The 21,156-nt window shown below is 38.1% G+C and overlaps 1 protein-coding gene across 6 annotated transcripts in view; it reads left to right on the top strand.

Moving 5' to 3' along the window:
- LOC107732173 (microtubule-associated protein tau-like) overlaps positions 1 to 20,883 on the top strand; it is a 30,711-nt gene extending 9,828 nt beyond the window's left edge. The window contains exons 3-13 of one of the 6 annotated variants that reach the window (XM_016543448.1): positions 4,890 to 4,958; positions 5,901 to 5,921; positions 9,615 to 9,649; positions 10,554 to 10,629; positions 10,748 to 11,007; positions 11,281 to 11,373; positions 12,018 to 12,110; positions 12,777 to 12,869; positions 14,568 to 14,649; positions 14,794 to 14,900; positions 18,370 to 20,883. In XM_016543448.1, the coding sequence (XP_016398934.1) occupies positions 4,890 to 4,958; positions 5,901 to 5,921; positions 9,615 to 9,649; positions 10,554 to 10,629; positions 10,748 to 11,007; positions 11,281 to 11,373; positions 12,018 to 12,110; positions 12,777 to 12,869; positions 14,568 to 14,649; positions 14,794 to 14,900; positions 18,370 to 18,567 (1,127 nt within the window). In that variant the 3' untranslated portion in view covers positions 18,568 to 20,883. Of the gene's footprint in view, positions 1 to 1,938; positions 2,089 to 4,889; positions 4,959 to 5,900; positions 5,922 to 7,180; positions 7,909 to 9,614; positions 9,650 to 10,553; positions 10,630 to 10,747; positions 11,008 to 11,280; positions 11,374 to 12,017; positions 12,111 to 12,776; positions 12,870 to 14,567; positions 14,650 to 14,793; positions 14,901 to 15,373; positions 15,519 to 18,369 lie in introns of those variants that run through there. The other 5 variants (XM_016543444.1, XM_016543443.1, XM_016543447.1 and 2 more) reach the window with 5 other exon arrangements.
- The last annotated feature ends 273 nt before the right edge of the window (positions 20,884 to 21,156 follow it).

Genomic DNA, 21,156 nt, shown 5'->3' with positions numbered 1-21,156 from the left:
GGTGCAAACTATTGCGTTATTTTTCAGTGTTGTTGAGCCAAAATATTTGTTCTTAGAGTGTGTAAAAGATCCACAGCCAATAAGGATGAAATAATCATAAATAGTATCTATTTACATGTAGTGCACACTATTAAATATTACAAGGGCAATGTTATGACAGGCAAAATCAGATATATCTTGGCTGCCAGAGGACGATATTATCAGACAATGCTGTTCTGTATAATACACCAGAGAAACATTTGCACATGTGCCTACTAAATAATGAGATTATATTAATGACTTCATTAGCACATGAATTCACCGTGATACGGCATACACGCATATGTGTTATCCCTCTGAGCATCAATTAGCATGACCGCTAACGTGTGTTTCCTCCCGTCATGAGCAAATTAAACGTATCAAATGATCAAAGACATTGCAAGGCGTATGATCTTTATACATATTTTAGTGATGAAGGTGGCCGCAGTGGCAGCAGCTCTTTGATACAGCCTTGTGTTTTAATTCCTTTACATAAACCACAAGGCTATGCTTGACTGGGCCCTCAATCCAGGCTTTGCAGCTGCGTCGCGCTGTAATCCAGGCATGTGGGTCACCCTCCTCTCAGGACGTTGGTACTAATTCAATGCCATTACACACCCTGCTTTCTTCTGCATGTGTGTGAGGTTTTGTGTTTTTTGTTGTTGTTTTTTTTGCAGACCATTAGCCTTTTGAAAAGCACACAGTAATGAAATTGGTTCTCAGTTGGGTTACAGAAAATGTAAGGCAACAGTGTACAAAGGGGAAGGTATGCACAATCGATGGACATTGAGCGAATTTGAAAACCCTTCATTCACTGCTCCACCAAAAGTATAAACAGTTGTCTTATTCAGTAACTCTTGACTTCATCTGGCATTCTTTACTGTGATTGCTTCAGTCGTTCTAGCATATAGTGTAATCAAAACTAGATTATAGTTTCTTAAAGCAATAGTTCACCCCAAAATAAAAAAAATTGCTATACTCACCTTCATGCCATCCAAGATGTAGATGAGTTTGTTTCTTCATCAGAACAGATTTGGGGAAATTTAGCATTACATCACTTGCTCACTAATGGATCCTCTGCAGTGAATGGGTGCCGTCAGAATGAGAGTCCAAACAGCTGATAAAAACATCACAATAATCCACAAGTAATCCACACCACTCTATCCATAATGTTGCTTTCTCCAGGGAAAAAAATCTTGTCTGAATCAGGAGAGAAATATGCACAGATCAAGCACCGTTTACAAGCCAAAACAGCTCTAAACAAACATGTGGATGGATTTTGATGTGAGAAGACAACAGGGGATAGACTTGGTCACTGGAGGAAGCATTATTATTGATTATGGGTATTGTTGCAGAAACAACAGTAAAAATGCATTAATGCTGGATTTGTTTTTCACAAACGTGCAGCTTTTCATTTCACAGGATGTTAATTGATAGACTGGAGTGGTGTGGATTACTTGTGGATTATTGTGATGTTTTTATCAGCTGTTTGGACTCTCATTCTGACGGCACCCATTCACTGCAGAGGATCCATTGGTGAGCAAGTGAATAAACTGAGATGACCTGAGGGTGACCCACAATGGACCTGAGGGATTTTCAGACAATATTTTTTATTTTTGGGTGAACTATTCCTTTAAACGAATGATATTGCAATATAGTTCTCGGAAAATCTGTCTTTTTTTTTTTTTTTTTGGAGAACGTTTTGTAAATGTAGTCACTTATTTAAAACCACAGCCAATCGCTGAACTCCAAGCATGTGTATGGAAGGAAGGAACAAACACAGTGGCGGTATTGACTGACAGTCTTTTGTGAAGGTGCCAGCTTGCCACAGAGTCTTCCGTTGTGTTGTATGTATTCACATGCCATAAATGGGACCATAACACTCTCTCTTTTTCCTCTCTGACCCCCTGCATTCTTTAGCGCGTGGCTTATATTTCCCTAGTTTACAGCCTTCACTAGTGCACACTTTCTCCCCTTTTGCTCTTCCTGTAATGCCACACACAAGGAGGAAACACTACTCAGAGCATCTGCCACCAATAAATGGCAGATACTGCAATGGCACAGCAGAGAGTGAGTATGTTAGAGATAGTAAAGCTAGTAGTGGCTCTAGAAGCACAGTATTAAACAGCTGCTTTCACACAATCAAACGCTTAACATACCATTAAGATACCATTCACACGATGAGTAGGAAGTAGTTTCACTATTTGGCAGTATTTTTTTACTTCCAAGTGACTAAAACCCTAAATGACTCAACGTTCATGAGCAAGATGCTGAAAAACCAGTGAGATGTGGTGCAATGGTCAAAGATGTCCATCTAGTGCTTGTTTACATAGAAAAACAATTAAAAGCAGCGCAGTGGAACAAAAAAAAAGCGTTTTGTGTGAACCAGCCTTTATTGTACACAGTGCAGAGTAATTGCATCATTTCCATCAGAATGGCAATTTTACCAGCAAAGTTACAACTTTTCATTCAGGAAATTTCTAGATCGAATTTAACAGTATTTCTCAAAAGGTCCTGTTCATACATGATCTCTTAAGTGGTCATTTACAGGTGATTTTCCAGAAAGGGTTGTATGTGTGAAACCCCCTTTTGTTTCATCTGGAAAGGAACTATAGTGTAAAAAAAATTTTACTGGTGTTTTTAAACTTGTTGACATGTTTTGCTTGTTTTTTTCAGAATTCAAAGTATTGCACATTTAAAAAAAATTTTTTTATTGTGATCCATATGATCCCTTTGTCATCAGCTATCATCCTGGATTTTTTTAGCAGTTAATTCAGTTTTGTGTAAAAATGTTTTAACTTCTAGAAGTCTGCTTAAATAATATCAAAATGGACTTACTTGCGCATACTACATTGTCAAAGAAATAAGAATAGTATGCTTACACCAACAAAAATGCAATAGACTAGCGTTTTGTGTGAACCAGCCTTTATTGTACACAGTGCAGAGTAATTGCATCATTTCCATCAGAATGGCAATTTTACCAGCAAAGTTACAACTTTTCATTCAGGAAATTTCTAGATCGAATTTAACAGTATTTCTCAAAAGGTCCTGTTCATACATGATCTCTTAAGTGGTCATTTACAGGTGATTTTCCAGAAAGGGTTGTATGTGTGAAACCCCCTTTTGTTTCATCTGGAAAGGAACTATAGTGTAAAAAAAATTTTACTGGTGTTTTTAAACTTGTTGACATGTTTTGCTTGTTTTTTTCAGAATTCAAAGTATTGCACATTTAAAAAAAATTTTTTTATTGTGATCCATATGATCCCTTTGTCATCAGCTATCATCCTGGATTTTTTTAGCAGTTAATTCAGTTTTGTGTAAAAATGTTTAACTTCTAGAAGTCTGCTTAAATAATATCAAAATGGACTTACTTGCGCATACTACATTGTCAAAGAAATAAGAATAGTATGATTACACCAACAAAAATGCAATAGACTCAAACAGTAACATTTAGCAAAGCAGAATGCCCCTAGTTTTGAGGAGGTGCATGTGATTCAGTGTTTAATGCAGTCTACTTTTTGAAGTATGTATTTTTGAAAACCAGAGAAGCCCAAACCAGGGCCTGCAGGCCAGTGCTGACCCATGATGACCTTTAATTTGGCCCGCCATGCCAATTAATCATATCTTCATTTCTAATTCATATCTTCATGTTTACACTGTACATTTTATTATGAAATAGTTGGATGTAACGCAGCTTTTACTTTTGGCCCACAGCACCCATAGTAAAAGGTTCCGCACCTCTGATTTATACTGTGTTTTTTTTGTAAAGCTGAATGGGCAAAATGTATTTTGGATGTTTTGTACAATGTTTCTTGTTAGTTCAATAAGCAGTTACTTTTCAACACTGCAGGTTGTTGCTTTTATGCCAGTACATTCAAATGGCCTCTGTTTCTCCTCTTATATTTTATTGGACAGTAAAATTAGCAGTGTGTTTTTAAATTTACAGGTGTCCTTACAACAACTGAATTAATTACTTTTTTTCCCCTACCAAGTTCAGAGACCCGGTTGCAGGGAAATACTGAGGTCGCATAGAGGTCACAGTACAGTGTGACTGATTGCTCCAGCTGTTTGACATTAATTTCTTGAAAAACGTAATACTTTTCAAAATAATTAAATTAAATTAAAAATTTTGTTTTTATTATTGTTTTACAAACCAAAACAAAAAATGTCTTGTTACCTGTGTAAACTTGTTGTTTTTGCCAATTAAGACGAATACTGTCAAATTGAAAAACCTTAACAGATTTTAAACATGTCTCTATGAATACTGATTTTCCCGAACAACTGATAACTCCACATTAGTTGTGCCTTATGTGTTTTTTAACCACCATTCTCTCTCACAGAGGAGTTTTCAGAAGAACGGGTGGATGATGAGCACAGTAATGCTGAAGGCACCTCCTCTGCTGAGGAGAAGCAATGTGGTATGCATTGCTGCACTTATAATAAAGATGCTTTGAAATGCATTTTGTCTTCCCTTTCCCTTTCAAATTGCCTTTTTTTATTAAGCACAAAGTTAACCAAGTTTTTTTTTTTAAGTATTTATTTTTATGTAATGTAATGGCTTTTACTAACTATGCCTTGATAAATATACAGCGTTTCAAGACCAGGCTGCCATCATTTCTGGTTGTTTGCAATGCGCTTTTCTCCTTTTTAATTTATTTTGTCATAGTGCTCGTGTGAGTTTACCATCCAGTTCTTTTCTTTCAGCAGAGCACTTTGGAACCCAACTAAAGTCTCACTGCAGCTGAGCTGTGAAGCTAAACCTTTCATTTCTGGCTTGCTTTTTGACTTTAGCAGCAGCTTCACTTTCACAAGTAAACCTGGAATTCCTTTAGTAGCTTGGTGTGTAAACCGTTCAAATGACTGTTTTATAGAGAGCCCCCAGGATTCAAGACAGGAAGAGAAAGAGGATCAGTGCCAGCCTCTAGTGGAAATGGCGAGTGGTATGGATCTTCTGCTCCATCGACTGCTGCCTCTTTTGACTGACATGCTTTGCTTGACTGCCCTTTTGTGCTTTAATTTATGTGGATGCCTTTGTGCCTTACATCCTAATGCTTCTCATTTTCTACAGCGTTTTTTTCTGATTCGTTGCATATTTAAAGCCTGCAGGATGCATTTGCTTCTGTTTGAGCCTACTGGTAACAAGAATGCCATCTTGGGTGCAGTTGTTTCAAATTGCCATTTCTTGCTTTGAAATCCTTTTTATGTTACGCTTACAATGGGGTGATTTGTAAAGTGTAAGGTAATATGTATGTCTGCAAGCACACAATTTGATTTTGAGATCACTGCTGAGGCATGCTGACAGGTTTCAGGCTTTTAAATCAAAACAAACTCGAGGGAGACTCCAGCGCCATTCTCAGTTTAGTTCCCATGTGATTAGTCACAAAGACCTCAGAGAGCTCAGCTGCCTTTGCCAGGGTAGATGTGATGCTATGCCAAGTCTGGAATGAATGCTTTGTGCCAAAAAAGAATCTCAGCCAAAGCTCCTTCTCTCACAGGTCACAATGCTTTAATAAAGCAATAAATAAAGTGTAATGATATTAATAAAAACATTATTCTTCCACCAATCAATGTAGTTCCCCAGAATCAGTTATGGTTGCAACAGAGTGGTTGCTGAGCAACACACAAACGTAAACAAAGGTGTATGTTTGTAGAGTAATTTACAACAGCTTCGAACTTGGCTCAACCAATCAGAATCAAGGACCGGAACTATCCGTTTTATAATTGCAAGTATTTGTTGCTTTTGTGATTTCAAAATGAAGTGTAGTATATTGATGGTGCGATTTCACGCTAGGTTATAGTGTTTATAGTCCATCTTTGTGATTCTCTAATGTTGTCTTTTATGTTTTTCTCTCTGTTTGCTACATATCCTGATCATTAATAAGCTGGAGGAACAGCACCTGCAGGTAAAGTACTATTTTTTATCTCTTTCACAACTACCATATTAGTGTCATGCTTTGTAGAATAGCCATTATGCAACATTAATTATGATCTCGTAGATTTTTTCTTTTCTTTTCTTTTTAATTTAACTGTTTGTCTGGTAGTACTTCACCTCACTGATCTGTATCTTGTACTGGTTATTTGGTTTTGTGAATTCACAGAGACACCGTATGTCCATTTTATCTTAATAATCAGGAGCAACTAGGTGCTTTTAAAGAGCAGACTCCAATCATTTTTCTCTTAAATATGTAGAAAAAAATAGTATAGAAGCATTCATTGGTTGTGAAAACACAGTGCAAACACTGTTGCTGTGTTTATTTAGTAAACAGTTAAGTTTGGGGTGGAACTGTTTCTGTTTTAACCAGCCAATGGCAGAAGGGAGGCATGTTTGTTTGTTAATTGCTACCCTTGTGAAAAAGAAGCGCACTTGAAAGTGCACTTATAGTGTACTTCAAATCTTTGAAGTATATTTAAAAAAAACCTGTACTTATATAATAAGAATAAAAAAAGTCTACTTTCATGACATTGTTTCTTAAGACTCTTAAATACATTTTGTAATAATTTCAAATTAAAAGTGTTAAAGTACATTTTTTGACATACTTAAAAGAGACACTTATTTTGATGTCTTGACTCGCATGTAAAATATTTAATTACAATAAAAAGTTGCATTTAAAAAAAAAAAAAGTTGCAGTTTAGTGCAATCACAAATACATGACATATGCCTATATTTTTGTTATCATAAATGCTTGTCAGTAACAATATTTCAAAGACAGTAGAAGTAATTATGAAATAATATTTAATTTAGTGGGTCAAGAAGAACTCTTGCATTTAATATATAAATTTAAACTATAATATATTTTTATTTAATTGTAAATAACATAAAATAAACATTACAGATATACTTTTAATGGATATCATTTCCATAATAAATACTAAATAAAGTATGCTAAAGTGTACTTCTTTTTTCTCAAGGTTTATGGCACAAAAACAACATGCTTCATGTTTAAGTCAGATTTTTAAAAAACACTTTTTGCAAGCAATCTTGCTCTTCAATTGTACCTATCAGCTCATATTTCTGTGTTCAGTGTGAAGTCCGGTTCCATCACAGCTGTTTGTTTTGTATGTTAGCAAAGGCCAGCAAACCAGTTTGTTATGCCCGTTGTCTTTCCTCTATGGTTGTCACCACAAGTGTTTTTGTGACTCTCCTTATCATGTGACAGCTTCCTTGAGAAGAGTGATATAGATGTTGTCTTTGCTTTCTGTAAATTTTATGTCCACTCTCTGTCCATGGTGAATGGGACGTGCATTAGTGACAGGCAAAAGCGGCTTTGTTTCCAGCTTTAGCAGCAGGGTTTTCATCAGATGGTTATGATCAACACTCGGACTGGAGCCGTGTAGACCCCCAGCGAATACTAGAGCAGGACGAAGACCTCCTCAGAAGCAGCTGGTCTGGACGACCGGTCCATTCCCATCATCGGCGGACAGCCGTCAGTCCAGACCGCACCAGGAGCCTGTCTCTGGAGAACGAGCCACCTATGACTTTCCTGGTCCGCAGCGCTGCCCTGGAAGACCTGACATCCGTCGGGGAGAGGACTGCAGAAGCCAGGGCTCCTTACAGCGAGACCCTCCAGGAAGAGGAAGAACTGTCTTTTTACGGCAACGAGAGCCATGTTGAAGAAGAAACGCTTCCGGCGTGGGCCAGCAGGGCTCAGACGACTCTCGCTGAATATGCACCTTCTGAAACCAAAGAACATAGTGTTTCCAAAACTCTACCTCATGAACACATGGAAGCAACGGTAGAGGTGCAGGAGAAAGTCGATGCTACGTTATCAGGGGTTGATCGCAGCGGTATCGCAGAAGCCACTTCTCCCTCTACAAGCACAATTGGCTCTCCAAAAGGTGTCCACGTCTCCCCGGCAAGAAAATCCCTGGTGCCGGTGGCTCAGTTCAAAGGTCTGTGCAGATAAGCTCACAGAATCCCAGTGCAGTGTCTCTTCCTTGGTTTGCCTCCACCTATGTTTTACAGAGCCGCTTAGCTATGCACCACTTTCTGTCTATAACGAACATCCTCCAAAATGAACGGCGTGCTGAGGAGAACGATCTGTTGTCCTGCAATTGTTTGCTACACGTCGTCCTTTTTTGGGCACTCAGTCTCACTCTGTCATTCTTTTGTTCCCTCCGGTGGTCTTGCAGCCTGTTTTGCGCCGATTGATGAAATCTATGTTTGCTGGCCGTGGGTCAATGAATTCAGTTTGGCATGTCTGTGTGCATGAATGTGTTACTTGCATGTGTTCATAACACCCTCTGGTGCAGCGCTGCTTTAACAGACCCCTCACTTTCATTTACAGCTTACATTTCCTAATTGTTTCTTTAAAACAATAGAATTACATAAGATCCTGTTAAAATTCGCAATTGAAGAAAATGAGCGAAAGGATCAGGAATAAATGTAGCAAACTTACTGTAGTCAATTTAGCAAAGGTATTCCGGTCCTACACTCTTAAAAATTGTTTATAAAAGGGTTTTTTTTCCGCAGCGATGCCATAGAAGAATTATTTTTGGTTCTCCAAAGAACCTTTCGGTCAACTGTTCTAAAAAGAACCACTTTTTCTTACTGTGAAGAACATTTTAAAATATAAAGAACCTTTTTCCATTATAAAGAACCTTTTGTGGAATGGAAAGATGCCATGCGTTTTCAAGGTACTTGATGGAACTGTAGATGCCAGGGCCGTCCTTAGGGGGGTGCAACTGGTGACCCGCCCCCCCTGGACGGCCCTGGTAGATGCCAATAAAGAAACTTTATTTTTAAGAGTGTACGGAGGAAGAATTTTAAAGAAGCATATATGCATTACCGTAGACATTTTATTTAAGCTTTCTAATTCTAAAGTAACGTTATTTATATCCTTCATGGAAAAGGCAATATAAAAATGCATTACGATGAACTTTTAAATCCAAGATGGCAGGCCAGGTGAGAGAAATGTTGATTATAAACGAAAACCATTTGATTCAGTAATTGTATGTGCTATGTATTTGTGTCGCCTTATTAGTAGGGTGGCCATATGTGCCATTTATACGGGACACGTCCTGGCCATGATTTTTATATTGCCTAAAACATCCAAAGTAGTTTGACCAATAACATGCAGGTATTGTACATAATCGACCAATCGTGGCGCGTCGCGCTTGAGAAGGTGAGAACGATCAAAGCGATGCAAATACGCGCACGTGTTTGTTCGTTCGTTCGACTTGAAGCTGCGCACCGATCATTGTATGACACCAAAGTACCGCGAGAGCAATTTGAAAGCATAAGGAGCCGTCTGCTCTACTCTCTATAGCTCTCGTGAAATAATGTCATACAACAATCGATCTGCACAGTGCTAACAGCCAAAACCTGGATATTTTAGGCAATATAGAAATCCTGGCAAGGGTGCATCCCGTAAAAATGGCCCGTATGGTCACCCTACTTATTAGGAACATGTTAACATCAAACCGCTTTGAAATCGATTGTGAGTTGAGTCTCTAGTGTTACAGATTAGTCTCTTGTGAGGTTTAGTAGTGATTTAGTAATGGTTAGGCAGCTCACTAGGTTTAACAACACATTTATTCACATGCTATTTCCGATATACTGGTTGTATTCATATTGGTGCATTTTTGGTCCTTCACAGCTCAGTCCAAGACCAATGGTGATGCTGAGAAGAGGGTGAGTGCTAATAGCTGTTTGGCATAATCTTTCTGTTCTCTTCCACTTTCATTATAGTATTTTCTGCCTTTTATTTTGCTTTCTGTCGCTATTTGTACTCCATCTATTATTTTGCTCTTTATATAAAGACCCCTAAAAACAGTAAAGTCAGACCCTCCTCCCATAAAACACCTTCCTCCATCCCGAAAAAGACCTCCTCTAGTAGATCTCCCTCAGTGTCTTCCACCAGCTCTAGGCCCAAAGAATCCAGGCCAAGAGTGAGTACAGCTGCTGGTGTCGGACCCCGTGTCCTGTAGCTTCTGTGGAGAGTGCTTTAACTTTGCGCCTGTTTTACTGGCAGTCTGTTCACTGTCTGCTGTGATTAACGGCAACATTTTCTCTCCTCCAACTGACTGACCAACATCTCATTCACACATCTTTGATGTTAATTTTGATTTAGGATACAGCATCAGCACTGACGGCTGAAAATAGTCAGCATGATTAGAATGGTTGTACTGCATAACTTCAGCTGCAGCTCTGTTATCGTGCTTCCAGTGGATGGGTTCATAATTACTGAATGTGCTTTCAACAAACTGTATGTTTGAGCAGACAAACATGCTATTAGGCCAATAATGAATTTTCCTATTTTTTTTATGAATGCTTCTTAAAATATGAGTGCTTTTGTCCAGTAATGTTCAACAGTGGGCGTACATGTCTTGCTAGAGAATTGCCATTTTGAAATGCTAACAATGTCATTTAGTGAAAATGACGAATATCCATATCCTGGAAACATTTTTGTAATAAAAATGGCAAACTCCTTTGTCTTGTTCAGGCAAATATAGCATTTGTGTCCTTAAATAATATTTTTACAGCTTTTGCATAATTTGAGAAAATGACAGCTCTATATATTTCTGTGTATCTCTAGGCTCCTAGTAGCAGTAGACCTCATGCTGCCGGTACAAAGATTCCTGCCATGACTTCGGCTGCCAAAAATGGAAAAGGTAATCGAGTTTCTTTCACAAAGGAGTTTTTAGGAAGGAATCTTATATATATTTTTGAAGAATGGAAGATTTGATTATGAGATTATTGCCATGTACATAACCCTATACTGTTTCCCAGACTCTCCTAAGACCCCGGAGACCAGCGGGCACAGCAGCCCCGGAACTCCCAAATCCCCTGCCAGCAAGGCTGCGGGTGGCAAGCCTCCAATCACAGGAAATGAAATCAAGAAGGTCGCAGTGATTCGCTCGACCCCTAAATCTCCGAAGAACCGCTCACCCACATCACTGTCGGCCGCTGCCCCCCTCCCTGATCTGAAGAACATACGATCCAAAGTCGGCTCCACTGACAACTTGAGGCACCAGCCTGGAGGCGGCCGGGTAATTCATCTTTTGAGTTGATTCACTTGAATGTTCTGTTTGCAGTTACGTTTGAGATCCAGTTAAAATCACATTTTTATGTTGAAGTATGTGGAACATTTTGGCAGTTTAAAAATATATAAAATTTATATATATAAAAAAACCTAAACACTTAAATGGCAGCAGCTTAAGTTTTGAAGTATAATCGGATTGGCTGTGCAAGTCATTTCAGCCGAAATTAATTCGCTAAAATTAGCTTTTAAGTCAACTCTCCCAATGTTCTTCCTTTCACAGGTACAAATTCTTGATCAGAAGGTGGATTTCAGTAATATTCAGTCCAAGTGTGGCTCCAAAGGCAACCTCAGGCATGTGCCAGGAGGTGGAAATGTGAGTATTATCACCAAACTGTCACTGTTTGCCAAATATTAGCTAAGAATTATACTGTACAGTGAGAATTGACTAATATATTATCTCTAGGTATTGTAATGGTTACATTTCCCAAGAATGGTAACTATCCAGTTGTGCATACAACCTAAAATATATGCCATTCCAAGTCTATTTTGGGAAAGCACTTTATAATGTCTTTATGCTTCATGAGAATCCGGGAACCATTTTGGTATTTTTGTTCATTGAAAACTTCCGAACATTGGTTTTAAACAGGTAAAAATCTTTGATCAGAAGTTGGACGTTAGTAATGTCCCTTCTAAGTGTGGCTCCAAAGACAATATCAAACACACACCTGGAGGTGGCAATGTAAGTTACGTTGGGGTAAAACATTATATACTCCTAAATGTACCATTATTCTTTCATTACTTTACTACTGATAGATGGAAATCAAGACTAATCAAACTTCCAGCCATCCTTTACTGACTTGAGATGTTCCTCAGATGCTTCTCATGAAGTTAAAATTACTGTATGACTTCAGATGTTATAAGTAAAAGTACTTTTTAGGTTCTATCAGAAGGTTTCTGGTTTGGCTTCACCCAAAAAAGGTAACTCTTCTTTTCCTTGTGATCTCTGCACTCTTTCAGGTAAAAATTCTCGATCAGAAGGTGGACTTCAGTAATGTCCAGTCAAATTGTGGCTCCAAAGACAATTTGAAACATGTACCGGGAGGTGGCAGTGTGAGTAACTATGGGATGAACTCAACACCCTCTGTCTTGGTTCTTCCTGAAGTTATGACCATTTGTAGAAACCTTGTAAAAAGTGAACGCTCTCATTCAATGTAGTAGTTCTGTCTGTTACACAGTCACCAACTACTCACACTTTTGAATTGATATTGAACAGTAAAAGAGGGTCTTTACAATTCAGTTGTTGAATATTGAAACCGAAGTCAAGAGTGAGTGGGAGACAACAAAGCTATTTTAGTGAATTGATGCTTGTGCTGTATCGTTCACATATTCACCGGCAGTTCTTTCTGTCTCTAAGATAATTAGAAAGGTAACTCCTGCTCTTCCCAACTTGATTTTCCAGGTAAAAATACTGGATCAGAAGTTGGACTTTAGTAATGTCCAGTCAAAATGTGGCTCCAAAGACAATATCAGTCATGTACCGGGAGGTGGCAATGTGAGTAACTATGGGTTGAACTCAACACCTTCAGTCTTGGTTCTTCCTGAAGTTATGACCATTTGTGGAAACACCCCGTTCCATCTTCCCTCTCAAAGTCACAAACACCTGCACTTTCATGGTCTAAAAAGCCTTTCCTAAGACTTTCCTCTGGGTTCCTCTCTGGTCCCGAGCTAAAAAATACAGATAACTCCTTCTCTTCCCCAAACTGTTCACTCTTTTAGGTTCAAATTCTCGATCAGAAGTTGGACTTAAGTAGCGTGCAGTCTAGATGTGGTTCCAAAGATAATATCAAACATTTACCTGGAGGTGGAAAAGTGAGTAAACAGGGGCCCGTTTGTTGGTGTTTAACCAAAAATCATACTAAAGAGACTTTAATAGTAGGGATGCACCGATATTACAATTGTGGCTGATACTAATTTGCCAATTTGGCCAATAACCGATCAATCGCTTAAAATGCATAAAATATAAAGTCAGTGCTTTTAAATGCTAAAAGTGAATTTTGGCATCACATCATCATAATGTACAATATGAAAGATTTTAAGATTTGTTTAAGATTACATTTAACAGTGTTATTTATTAAAACATTAGTGTTTTTAAAGATTACATTTATCTAAATCACTTATTCTAAATGTAGAAATATGGCAAATGAGCATTTACAATTAAATGGGTATAGTACTGATGTATTGTGTTTTATATTAATGCAGGGTAAATACTGAATGGTTTCTTAGCTAGGACTTTATGATCACTCACCCTCTAAATCTCGTACATTTTGTGTTTTGTGGTGGTTTATTAAATTGTTTCACCTCAATCTGCATTTTTTGTTAGCTTTTCGTATTTTCTTTTGCAAAACCTCCTAAAACAGTAACATTAATTCATTGTGAATCTTTATATGTTTAAGCATTTACTCGGAAGAACATTCAGAGCAATCCACTGCACTCAAAACAGAAAGCTCCCATACTTCCATTTTCTATATAATTATAAGACTGATCTTGACTTTGAGGAAAGCCTGTCTCCTTACAAAAACAGATGACCTGACCACCACTAAAATCCAAACCCTTAATGCCAACCGGCCTGTCATTAAGGACAGCCAGAACACTCATTAAAAGTACCAGCGGCTGATCCATAGAGATCCTTATGCACTCAAGATGAGTTGCTCTCATCTTCTGTTGAAGGACATCAGCTCTTTAGCACAGAGGGCTCTTGTTGTAGCGCTCTGGTCAGCCGAGTGCTGCTTTGTGGTGAGCAGTTGGCTAGAGCTGAGAGCTGACCTCACCCTGAAGACACTGAGGCCTTTTTATACAGAAAAACCCCCCCAACAGCTGTGGCTATGAGGTCATCGCTTCTATTTTGGGGAGCAAGGATGGTACACAATTGTACCGTTCTCATGTTGTCTCCTCAATCTGTGGTCTAAAGTGAAGACTTTAAAATAACGAAGGGGTTGTGGTTCATCATCATTTGAGGTTAGATTACATCTCTATTAATGCAAATTGGTTTTAAAAATGGTATTCTCAGAGACGACTAAACCACCAAGAGGGTGTTTTGCGTTCAGGGGACTCAAAAGTTTACTGACCAGTTGTACTTTTGCGACTGTCTGGCATTTTCTCAAGTTTCTTTGGTCACACTTTACTTTGGGAGCCAATTCTCATACTAATGAACTATTTTTTCTAAAGCGTTTTTGAAAAATCACATACCCTGCCTTTAACTATGACTTTTGCCTAAGTGTAGCTACTCTTAGGTAGTTCAATTTAGGTTTGGGGTAGGATTAAGGGTTCTAATATATGCTCATGCAGAATAAGGCATTAATATGTGCTTTATATCAGTACTAATAAGCAGCCAATATGCTAGCAATATGCATGCTAATAAACAACTATTTAATACTGAGAATTTGTCCCTAAACTAAAGTGTTACAGCTTTTTCTCTTTCTTGTGTAAATCTGTGAAAGTGTGTTTAAACAGAATCTTATATAATTACCTGGAAGAATAATAAAAACCCTTGTTCTTTGTTCTGAAAAGGTCCAAATCCTCCACAAAAAGATTGATCTGACCAATGTGCAGGCAAAGTGCGGATCGAAAGACAACATCCGCCACAAACCAGGTAAATCATGCACCTTGGATTTTAGATACCAAACGCAAACACAGCTCAAACCTTGGACTTGATTTACTTAGCGTTTTGAGTGCATGTAAATAATTATGCATTCAATTTAGTTAAATCATGAGGAATTTCACCTGCCTTTTCAAGGTGGAGGAAACATTGAGATCAGGTCTGAGAAGGTTGAATTCAAGGCTCAGTCAAAGGTGGGATCTATGGAAAACATCAAACACACACCTGGAGGAGGCAGCAGGAGGGTAAGACGACATGTCCTCCACTGATGGGATATGATACTCCAATTATTCACTCTCCACCCTAAAGTGAAATAGGAGCATTCATAAATCCTTATCATTTTACAACCATGCGTGTGTAAATCTGTCTCAGGTGATCTCTGGGTTTGAATCATTTGGTTCTTAGAAGATCAGGTTTAAATAAATCCCCTGAACTAATTTAACTTCTTTGAAATCTCATCTCATTGTCCTTTGTTTGGATTCCGTGAGCTTCAGAGTGAATGTGTTGCTTAGAAATATCTGTGCATATTAAACTGGGATTTAAAAAATATAAGCATTACATATTTCATCGTTAATTTGAATATTTATTTATTTATTTAGTTTTGTGTTACCATCATTTTCCTTTTTGTTGAACCCATATCATTTTGTGTTTCCTTCTGTTTTGGTTGACCATGTTGTTCATTTCACCACCCATTGGCCACCCTGGGTTACGTTTCTAGAGAGAGAAGGGGAGAGGGGCAGATACGCCCCGAGATGAGGGCTTCGTCACCCCAGACCCCTCTGATACCCCCACCCTCTCATCTGCCAGTATGTCCCCAGAGCCCATCCTCCTCAGCAACCCCCAGATAAAGATTGAGGACTCCAGTAAGTATTCAAAGAGGGGGAGATATCCACATCAAACTATCTAGAACTTTACTGTCATATATTTGGAGACACTACAGGTGAATAGTTGTTTTGGATTACAATTTTTCTGAAATGTTATGTTTAAATTTTCTGTTTGTTTTGAAGAATAAAATGTTCAATATATATTAGATGGATGATATATCAACAAACCCTTTTGTAAAAGCCTAGACAGATAGATAGATAGATGTGCGTGTAATAAAATGTGACCCTGGAGCACAAAACTAGTCTTAAGCCTCGTTATCGCGCGCGCTTATCGCCGACGTTTTTTAACGCGTCTTTTGTGTTCATACCCAAGCGATTTTCGCAGGCGATGAGCCGAGTGAACGTGCAAATTCACTCCCTGACATTAGATGACGCTTAATGAAAAACAGAAATACTATAATACTCGAATCCTATTTGATCTGCAATTCCTCTCCATAACAACTTCCTCTTATCGAGATCACGTGAACAAAAGCGCCAATCTCATTGGTCGGCCAGTTTTTAACTCGGCGCGTCAAACCAAAAAACCGAGCCCGATGCGTTTTTTTTTTTAAATTACGCTTTTTACACCTCGCATTTTGCGCGTCGGTGTGCACACTCACATTGGCGCCCTTTGTTTAGTCACGAGGCGTTAAACGTCGGCGATAATCGCGTGCGATATTCGTCCCAGTGTGAACAAGCCTTCAAGTCGCTGGGGTATATTTGTAGCAATAGCCAAAAAAACACTGTATGGGTCAAAATTATCAATTTTTCTTTTATGCCAAAAATCATTAGGATATAAGTAAAGTTCATGTTCCATGAAGATATTTTGTAAATTTCCTATCGTAACAATGTATTGTATGAATTGCCCTTACTATGGAATAAAAAATATGGGGTGTCTCTTTACATTTCGTTAAAAGTGGCTGTAAATCATCAGCTCCAGTGGCGCAGATGGATAAGTGCGTGCACTTGGCTTTTTGACGCAATCGACCCGGGTTCGATCCTGCCTTTTGCTGAAATTTTTTTTCCTCCCTTTTCAAATCTCCTGTTAGCAATGGATTCGTGGCTGTAAATCATCAGCTTCAGTGGCGCAGATGGATAAGTGCGAGCCCTTGGCTTTTTGACGCGATCGACCCGGGTTCGATCCCGGCTTTTGCCTAACTTTTTTCCCCTCCATTTTCAAATCTCCATCGTAAAGGCATTTATTTTCAATAAAAATTAAGGAAATAATCAAAAAGTTGAAAATAAAGTATCGGTTAGGGTAGGTGTAGGGAGGGCTTTATTGTACCAATAAGGTGGCATCCATTTAATAATTAAAATTAAAATTATAATTTACACTCAATACGTTATTATTGCATACTGTTTTATAATGTACTACAATACTGAAGTGCAGATAATTGCCACTATTTGCAACAAGTAGTATACTTGATAGTAGAAATCCTGCTATTTTAACAGTGTAAATAGGTATTTTCACTTAGTGTAAATAGAATCCATTGCTAATACGAGATTTGAAAAGGGAGGGAAAAAAAGTTAGGCAAAAGGCGGGATCGAACCCGGGTCGATCGCGTCAAAAAGCCAAGGGCACGCACTTATCCATCTGGAGCTAATGATTTACAGCCACTTTTAACTAAACGTAAATAGACACCCCGTATTTTTTTATTCCAGAGTAAGGGCAAGTCATACAATACATTTAAACTGAGCTACTTTAATACCATCTCCGAACTTTCTACCACGACTCTGCTGTTCTTCGGCTGGTTCTTCCCTGTATACGTTGATTGACAGATGTCTCGTCCAGTCAGCGGTGAGTAATCCCAAACCAATGGCGCTGTCTCAAACTATACCTACCTTTTCCGGTTTGTCTGATTTGTCGTTGTGTTTTCTGACTTGTTATTTTGTTTTCGAATTTGTCATTGTGTTTTCTGACTTGTTATAATGTTTTCTGAATTGTTGTTGTGCTTTCTGAATTGTTATTTTGTTTTTTAGACTTGCATTTGTGTTTGTAATTTGTTATTTTGTTTTCAGAATTGTGATTTGCTTTGCACTTCTCGGCCACCGTACAAATAAGCATTTAAAAGCAAAATAGGCCAAATTCTTTGAACAGTGTATGAAACAAAATGGTTTTGCCTGTAGTGTCTTGCCTATAAAAAAACTATATTAAATTAAATCAATAAATAAATGGCAACAACAATAATAATAATAATCATCATCATCATTTGATAAATCCATTTGCAAATAAGAAATCACTTAATAAATTGTGTAAATTGGCAGATGAACAAAGACAAAATGTTTCATATGAATGAATTCAAAATAAATTGTATATTGCTTGTAATTGTACGCTTGCACAAGTATCTTGTGAAATTCATCTTGGGTGCCATCTACTGGCACAGAGTGATGTGAAATCATCATTACAAAAAAGCAACTGACAAAAATAATCACCTTGTTAAAAAAAAAAGTTCTTGATATTTCGTTTATTTTCTTATGATTTTTTTTCTCTGCTCCTTTGTCCCTTTTAATGCCATCTTATGCCTTTTTTATTGTTTGATGAATTGTTTATTCATTGATCATTTAAGCATATTATTATTCAGCATTTTGAGGGTACTCGATAAATATTCTGGCTCTTAAATCAAATATACTCATCTAGAATTATTCAGTATTAGAAACTCAAATACACCTAGGAAATAGTTTATAGAAATAGCACCATTACATTAGATATTCAGTCCAGAACTAGGTTTGGATCTCCATCCAAGAATCTCAGGCCTGCTCTGAGCCAACATAAACCAACGCTGGACGCTCTCCATTTCACCTCAGAGGTTTCATTTGCGGTCATTCGTTCATATATATTTACTTTTCCCAGATTGAGTCGCACAAACTGATGTTCCGTGAGCAGGCCAAAGCGCGAACCGACCATGGCGCAGAAATCGTGTCTCTAGAGGAGTCGCCACACGGCCTGAGCACCGTCTCCTCTTCTGGCAGCATCAACATGGCAGGCCCGCCCCAGCTTTCCACCCTCGCTGACCAGGTGTCTGCATCGCTGGCCAAGCAGGGCTTGTGATTGGACCATACCGCCACCAAACCACGCCCCCACAACCCCATCCCTTCCCATTCTCTTCCGCATACCTGATGGTATTCTAACCTCTCTCTGAAAGTCATTTTGTGGCCCAGAAAACAACGCCAAGTAACTTTTGGCAGTCACTGTTCGATTTTGTAATACTTAAGATTTGTTATAGGCCAATGAAGCTGTTTGAACTGTGAATTATGTATGAATTTGCCTCATCCTTCACTTTAAGGCAGTGCCCACGGTGGAAATTTTTAATTTTAGCAATTGGAAATTTCCTCCGACCGACCTCCCTTGACTATATTTAGTAGCACAAAATTACATTCATGTATTTGTATGGCTTTGTTGACCATTATATATTTCCTTATGCATGCCATTTTTTGGTTACTACTGGATTTAGGCCAGTTCATACAGAACCCATTTTTACTTTCAGAGAGGATTGTTCTCATTTTTAAATCAGGCTAAAATTAGATTGAGATTATGAATAAACCGCTTAGCAGTGCTTAAAATGAAAATTAGAGCATCGTATCTTGACTTTGAGAAAGAAAGAAACTTAAAGCCCCACAGTTTGTGTTTGAAATGATTTGCTAGGCTTATGTGAAGAAAGAGGTGCATAGCAGCTTTGTGTAGAAAGCTGAAAGCTGTTTAGTTCTTTTCAATCTCTCGTATGTGCTGTCGATCAGAGATTATACTTCACGTCTAAAATGAGGAAACGTCTCTTACAGTATTATTCTGTGGATGAATATGGGATGTTTATAAAATGAAAACACTTTTTTTGTGGGCAGTCTTAAATTATTGGTTTGAATTATGTCAGTGCTTCATTGAAAACGCCTCCCTTTTGTTTGTTTGCTTGTTCTCTAACAGAAAATTTCAACTTCCATTTATATTTTTTAACATAAACATAAAATTGTAGCCATGTGTTTTAACCAAGATGGACATGTCTGCTGTTTTGGACAGTTTGATTGGTAACATTTTACAATGAGGTTCAGGTTGTTGGCATTAGGTATCATGAAATAACAATAAACTATACTTTTACAGCATTTATTAATCTCGATAAATGTTCATTTCTGCATATACTAATGCATTTGAACATTTATTTACTAACAACGAACAACAGGAAATAAGTTGACCTGGAATAAAAATAGCTCTTTTTGTTTGATTCAACCTGCATTGACTAACGTTATCGTAAAGTGTTACTGTTTTATTAAAAACAGGTTGCATGTGAGAAATCTGAACGCTATTTGAAATATCTTGTGGAAAAACAACCTATGCACCTGTAAACTTCCTCCATAATACTGCCAACAGTTCCTCTCATTTCTCGCTACGACATCCAGCTCTAGCTGAGAAATCATTTATGAGATGAATTGCCAAACTGTTCTTCTTCAGGCACGCACTGTATTATAAATTTTCTGGCGACATGAACTATATCAAGTATTGTATTCTTCACAGAAAGCGTCGCTCGAGCACAAGCATGCCGTTCAACTTCGATCTGTCACATGTGACCACATCATCCGCTTCCACTTTATAGCTGTAAAATGTAAAAAATGGTCTTCTGTTGTACTGAACAATGATGTAATGACCCTGCACTATCGCAGAATGTTTAATGAGCTTCGAACCACTCCACATGATTTTTGCTCCTTGCATGCATTTCATGTAAGCAGCCCGAGATACTGCGTTGCCTCTACTTGCGTATATCCCATAATCGCTGATGTTATTAGGAATCTATGTAGATAGTAGTGGAAAAGAGCACTACTCAGACGGCGACCCCTGTTTCTTTGTGTTGGAGATGGAGCCGTGTAACTACCATTAGATATTTAATGTATGTTTATGACTGTATGGTTATATAAGGACTTGAAGAGACTTCAAAAAAATAAGCAGAGAAGTTCAGAAACCATGCCTGCAACATTTTAATCTGCATGCTGAGTTTTTACATGAATTGGCAACAAGTTTCTGAACGTTTTCTGACTAGGGTGGTTTTGGGAAGGTCGGGAGAGTTTGGATATGGGATAAGCTGCTTGTTACGGTTTTGGTGTTGTGATGAGAGGGGAAGTGAGTGTTCAGCGGACAGGAAGAGGGAAAGAAAGTCAGTCTGTCCTTTGGTTTAAATGTCTCACTCTATAGCACACCTGCGACATGGTTCTGGGTGCAGTTTGCCATCCTGTTGACATTGACTCCATACACCATTTTTGCAGTTGTACATTTTAGCTTGGGAACTGTGGTTGTCAATATTGTTCGTGTGTTTTATTAATAACTGGTTTACAATGATTATTGTTGATGTACATGTGAATTTGGAAATAAAGGATATTAAGCTAATGGCCTGATACTTTTGTTTTTATGACTTAACTGGCTTAAAAGGAAAGTTCACAAAAAAATGAAAATTCTGTCATTGACTCACCCTCAATTTCCAAACCTGTAGGAATTTCTTTCTTCTGCCGAATATAAAAGAAGATATTTTGAAGAATGTTGGTAACCAAACAGTTGCTGGTAGCCATTTATAGACCTTTACAGTATGGCAAAAAACCAATGGCTACCGAACTATTTTGTTACCAACGTTCTTCAAAATGTCTTTTGTGTTCAGCTAAAGAA

This window comes from Sinocyclocheilus rhinocerous, unplaced genomic scaffold (assembly GCF_001515625.1).
Source record: "Sinocyclocheilus rhinocerous isolate Xijiao unplaced genomic scaffold, SAMN03320098_v1.1 scaffold1541, whole genome shotgun sequence".
Taxonomy (NCBI): Eukaryota; Metazoa; Chordata; class Actinopteri; order Cypriniformes; family Cyprinidae; genus Sinocyclocheilus; species Sinocyclocheilus rhinocerous.
The sequence above is the reverse complement of the archived record's forward strand: the minus strand, read 5'-3'. Positions and strand labels throughout refer to the sequence as shown.